This window comes from Galeopterus variegatus, unplaced genomic scaffold (genome assembly GCF_000696425.1).
Source record: "Galeopterus variegatus unplaced genomic scaffold, G_variegatus-3.0.2 Scaffold1285, whole genome shotgun sequence".
NCBI classification, from domain to species: domain Eukaryota; kingdom Metazoa; phylum Chordata; class Mammalia; order Dermoptera; family Cynocephalidae; genus Galeopterus; species Galeopterus variegatus.
In genome coordinates this window covers 23,984-30,016 of record NW_007727396.1, presented here as the reverse complement: position 1 = coordinate 30,016, position 6,033 = coordinate 23,984, and the positions used below count along the sequence as shown (strand labels likewise).

Genomic DNA, 6,033 nt, shown 5'->3' with positions numbered 1-6,033 from the left:
GGGCTGGCCAGTTAGCTCAGTTGGTTAGAGTGCAGTGTTGATAACACCAAGGTCAAGGGTTTGGATCCCTGTACAGGCCAGCCACCAAAAAAAAAAAGGAATTCACCTCTTTACCAGGTCTTTTCTCCATCTTTTTCACTCTCACTGCCCCTGCTCTTTGACCTAGTTCACATCTCCTGTCCCCCAGCCCTCTGTCTGCATTGACTTTGTTGATTTCCCCCAATCTTGCTTCTTCTACAGCTGAGCCTAGGCTCTTGACTCATCACTCAGCCATTTTCTTGCCAGCACCATCAGCTCTGGCTCCTGTGTCTTGTGCAAACTCACACCCCAAATTAATCTTTAAAGCAGTCTCCTGGCTTCTATGCCTGAGTTGCTGAGTGAGGAGAAGAGACTCTGGTAGCCCTGAATATTGGCCACTCCAGACTTAGGCTCTTCTGTCTCAGAGGACAATCTGTTCTAATGTCAGCACTGTTTCAACCACACCCATGGCTCTAACCTTCACCTGTAGTGTCAGGAGTGTCACATGGTTCAGTCTACTTTAAACTACCCGCCCCCCCCAATACCTGCTGCTTCAGTTTAGACCCCCATCAACTCTTGCCTGCACCATTATGATTGCCATTAGCCAGTTTCTGTTCTCCTTTTCTCCAGTATTTTCCCCTCTCATTAGTGCGTCACATTGCTGTCATTTTTATCTTTGTCACATACAAATCTGTTTGTTACTCCCATGTTTAAAACTCTGCTTGTTCCTCCTCACTTTTACTGCCTCCCCTCAACATACACACACTCCCTTCTGTGTACCTTATGTGACAGCTATACTTACTTCTGGCAGTTCCTCAAATGTTCCTTGCTATTTCATACCTGTATTCATTTGCATACGGGGTTCTACCTGGAATATTCTTCTCTCTTTTGCCTATTTTTCAAACTTCCACTTCACATCATCTCTTTTGTGAAACTCTTTTGAATCCCCTCAGATAAAGTCATTCATTCCCAGAGTATCATATGTGTCTTCTATTACAGCACTTACAGCTCTATTGTAGTTACCTGTTTATATCTTTTCCTTTATTAGAACCATACCTTGAGGTTAGGGAATGATGTCTTATTAGCTTTATTTCTAATGTCTAGCAACAGCTTGGCACATTGTACAGTCTTAGTACATGTTAAATGACTTAAGTCCATTATACTAAGGACTCATGGTTTATTTTTATAAGGTTTAAGAAATCCCTTTCCTGGGGAGAGCAAGGGAAAGCAAGTGGCTCTTATTTATTTTTTCTTATTCAGATGATACAGGATTTAGTCATAAAACAGGACCGAGTTTTTATCTTGGCTTTTTTTACCACCAGGATTTTGAGTGAGCCATATGACTTTCCTTTGTCCCAGGAACCTGCATAACAGATATCCTGCTTATCAACACAGGGTCATGTCAAGCATCAGGTGCTTTCAAAAGGGCCTTCAAGACAGCAAAGAACTGTATAAGTTTAAAAGATTAATATGATAATGGTTGAATATTGTTTATGACTCTGAAATAGCCTGTCCAATTAGATTTGGATTTGTTTTGATCTCCACCAATGTGCACATCACTGCATCAACCTTCACAAACCAAAAAATCATTAAAAGTTTTTTACTGAGCTCTGTTTACTTGGTAGCTGCCTTGCTTTGGGATTGATAGGTAGTAGAAGCAAGAAATAAGGGTAATAGTTTTGAGAAGAGACAATTTGAAAGATTTAAACGTTCTAAATCATAGTTAGCTGAGTTTTTCTACATGTCAGTGATTACAGTGATCAGAAATCACAAAGGCACCTGCTGGTCATATGCCAGCCAGGTGGCCCCTGCCGACTGGCTGACCGAGAGCCAGGGTAGGTTCAGTTCGTAAAGCCATTCTACAATGAAGCATTGTAATCACCTCCTGAATTTATTTGTTTAACTAGGCAGTTCTTAGGCTTCCAGGGAAAACTAAACTTGCCTTTAAAAAAATGTTTTTAATCCCATCTTTGAAATTGTACAAGTACTCCCTCAGTTTTGTAAAACTTATTATCTTTTAGCAAAAAGATTTTAGAAGTCCCACATTGCAAATAAAAACTACACATTAAAAAACAAAAAACAAGAGGGCACAAGGAAACTTTTTGGTGACGGATATGTTTATTACTTTGATTGTGGTGATGGTTTCATGGATGTCTGTGTATGTCCAAATGTCAGATTATGTTCATTAAATATGTACAGTTTTTTGTATATCAATTATACCTCAAAGCTGTTAAAAAACAAAAATAAAAACACAATCTAAACATTAGAAAACCCCCAATACTTGAAAGAAAGAACAGACCCCCACCCCTCAGTAATATTCCCTCACCCCAAGTTCATCCCTCGTGAACAGTTGAGTATGAAGCCTCGTAGACCTTGCATATGGGATTCTATACAGAAAGAGCTAAAGGTAGTTTTTGAAAGCCAAATTAGGACCATATTATACATGAGCTATGTAGTTTGCCTTTCCAAACAGTGGACATTCCCCAAGGCATTGCAAATTTATATGACAGTGAAAATTTCCTGGCGGTGTGTCTGGAAAGATATTTCTGGTGATGTCCATGGAGCTGTGACTGAGTAGGAGTTCTGACTTCACTGGGATCTCCTAAAGCCTAAAATGGAGCTCTGAGATGCATACAAGTGCATTTATTCACAGGTTATTTAGACAGTTGAGTTTGTCAATTTTTTATTTCAGGTATGATGGGAAAAAAGGAAAGATACGCAGTATGAGGTACTTGCAATGCAGAGAGGCCAGACTAGGCCTCATTGGGGCTGGGTTGGACTGGAGAGAGGAAAAGAGAATTCGACTTGTAAAAAAGAAGGGAGTGCTTAACAGGGAGATGCTGAAAAAGGACCAGCCTGGCACTGATAGAGATTGAAAAGCGTGGTTCTTAGAGTTCTGTTGCTTTACTTGAGTTATGGTTTAATTTTGTTTGTTTGAAAGAAGTAAGTGTAATATAGGGTGTTAAGACATCATAAACGAAAAGCATTCAGTGTCTTCAGTGTTTGAGGCAATACAGGTGAATAGCACTGAGGTGGTTAGGGAAAGGCCATTTATACCCTGCTGTTTCTCTGTTCCTCCCGTTTCTGAATTCCGCCCTTAATAAGAATGAGAGTAAAAAGAGTAAAGCTTTAAATGGACTTTTTCCTTTTTTTTTTCTGTAGTGTTCTCTCAGAGGACCAAGACAGTTACCTTTGCAATGTCACCTTGTTTAGGAAGGCAGTTGATGACTTCAGACACAAAGCCAGGGAAAACAAGTAAGATTGTTATTTTTTGCTTTTAAATGTGTTTCATCAGTTATATATGATGTGAACAATTTTGTTTTCTCCAAATTTAGATTCATTGTTCGTGACTTCCAGTATAATGAAGAGGAGATGAAAGCAGATAAAGAAGAAATGAACAGGCTTTCAACTGACAAGAAAAAGCAATTTGTACGTGTTCTTAATATTTAGTATTATCAGTGTTGAGCAGAAGAAAAGGTGGTATTGCTTTTCTTTGATTTAAAAGAAAGCAAAGCTCCTCTGATTTTGCTTTTAAGAAATTTAATTTTAGTTATTTTTTCTGTTGAGTAATCAGAATGAATTTCCTCTAAATAAGCTTAGATCTATGAATAGTTATCTTAAAGTACATATCTAAAAATTAATTATTCCATCTACATCCATATCAGAAATTTTTTTTTTTTTTAAGATGACCTTTAAGGGGATCTCAACACTTGACTTGGTGTTGTCAGCACCACACTCTCCCAAGTGAGGTAACCGGCCATCTCTATATAGGGATCCGAACCTGTGGCCTTGGTGTTATCAGCACCACACTTTCCCGAGTGAGCCACGGGCCAGCCCTAGAAATTAATTTTAAAGGCAGTGCTTTGGTTAATGTCCTTGTAGTGAAGGGTGATTTTAGTTAGGAAATAAATTTCTCACTTTTCAGTAAGAATTTTCATTTTCGTTTTCTTGAGGCACATTTTTTTCAATGCCTCAATCTCTGATTAAAGGAATTTGTGTTTAAACTATTGAAGAATTGGTGTGTTCTAGGCATAATGGGGAACAAGGAGGGAATTGTGAAAATGAAGGATGGCATCTACTTTCTTGCTATCTTCAAGTGTGGGATTACCGAGAATACTAAAAGCTAGTGTGGACAGGGAAAAGTGAGGAGTGAAAGTGTGTTTCTCTTTTAATGTGAGGGGAAATAAAGGCAAATTTCATTGAAAATTATTTCTAAGAACTTTATAAACCATATTATCTCAAATTGGGAGAAAACTAACTCTAACCAAGTAATATCCAATATTACCAATTGTTAGGGAAGATCCAAACCCCTTTTAAAGAACAGATATTTTGACCAAAGATTTCATTTTGTTATTCCTTTTTCTTAAATTAATTGGTTGGTACGTCCAAATGAGCCTAATAATGTTATCCAAATGAGTGTTAGCTGAATTCACAAATGTATGTCTTTTAAGTATGGCGAGGAAAAAATCTGTTTCTTTAAAGAGGTATTTAATTCTACTCAATAATTTAGACTTAAAAAGAGCTTTTACTACATAATAGAATCATTAAAAATTTAAAATGTGAAGAGGTTTTAGCGATCTAGATGAACCCCCTTATTTTATACATGAAAAAACTAAGTTAGGAGTATTAAATGACTTAACTATTTATTTGTTCCCAAGAAATTGTTGAATTCTATTTTAAATGTAATAAGTGTTGTAGAGTATTGTGTAGTAAATTCAGATTTTTATATTTTGGCTTTCAAACCTAGGGCACCCCTATGTTTTGTACCAATTTAAACTACTTTCATTAAAATATATGCTGATTTTGATGTTAGTGAATCGGTTCAGTGCATTTTAGTAGGTTACTGAGTAGTGGCTAATCTTTTAATCTTACTTTAGGGTAAGTTATCCAATATAATGAGAATAATATTTGAAACATTTGAAAAGTGAATTATGTGACTTATAGATAGTCACTCCTTTGAACATATTTGATCTCTCTAATTGCCATTTTCAAGAACAAATTTATGATATATATTTTTTTCTTTTTATAGGGGCCACTTGTGCGGTGGCTGAAAGTGAATTTCAGTGAGGCATTTATTGCATGGATTCATGTGAAAGCGTTAAGGGTTTTTGTTGAGTCTGTTTTAAGGTAAAGAAAATTAATTGAGAAACTTGAAACTGAAGAGTTTATAGATCCCTTTACATTGGATCTCTTTATTATAATACAGTTCACAATATGAAATTGATTTGGAGAAACCAAAAGGCCAATCATGAGAGGAAAATTGCCAGTACTTTATATAGCTTATAAAGTACATGTTAGTCTTGCCCTTTAACACCAGGTTTAGAAAATCTAAGGAGATCTATGCTGCTGTACTCTGATTCTTTTCTGATGTAGTTATTTAAATTAAAAGTAGATTATAAAATACTAGGTGATGTTTGTTTAAAAGGCAGATTTTTCAAATATATGTACTTTGGTATACAGTATACCTATTGAATGATTTATTGTCATTATTTCATATTAACCTAAAATATTTTAATATTTTGAGATACTTAAAATCTCAATCGTCTTGTGATGCTCTGTACATATTGCTCATATTAGAAATTTTTTTAAAAAAAACAATGTGTAGCCATGCTCGCACTTTTTAAATTTATTCAAATTTTTCAGAGTAGTTGTGAGTAATCTCATGTGTTTATTATCACAAAAGTATCTACTAACCTTACATATTATTTCCTGATGATATGCATAGATTACCGTAAAAACTGAATAGTAATTAGAGTAATTCCTAGTAATTGGCTCATTTTAAAGAGAGATTTCTAGTAGCGAGGACCGGAGAAGGCTTGCGTTTCTATGTATATTAGTTTAAATTTCTATGTATATTAGTTGAACTTGTAAAGGTAGTGATTAAAATGATATACCCTTCACATGGATGGACCTTGAAAGAATAATATTAAGTGAAATGAGTCAGGCAGAGAAAAAGAAATACCACATGTTTTCACTTATTGGAGGGAGCTAAAGGTGAATGAATCAGTTCACACA

General features: G+C 35.8%; 1 protein-coding gene across 2 annotated transcripts in view; it reads left to right on the top strand.

Annotated features, from left to right (window-relative positions):
• The window catches only part of ATP6V1C1 (ATPase, H+ transporting, lysosomal 42kDa, V1 subunit C1), a 45,101-nt gene that overhangs the window by 36,202 nt on the left and 2,866 nt on the right, over positions 1-6,033 (top strand). For both annotated transcript variants that reach the window (XM_008576087.1, XM_008576088.1), the window contains 3 exons: positions 3,181-3,273; positions 3,354-3,447; positions 5,048-5,145. In XM_008576087.1, the coding sequence (XP_008574309.1) occupies positions 3,181-3,273; positions 3,354-3,447; positions 5,048-5,145 (285 nt within the window). The remainder of the gene's footprint in view (positions 1-3,180; positions 3,274-3,353; positions 3,448-5,047; positions 5,146-6,033) is intronic.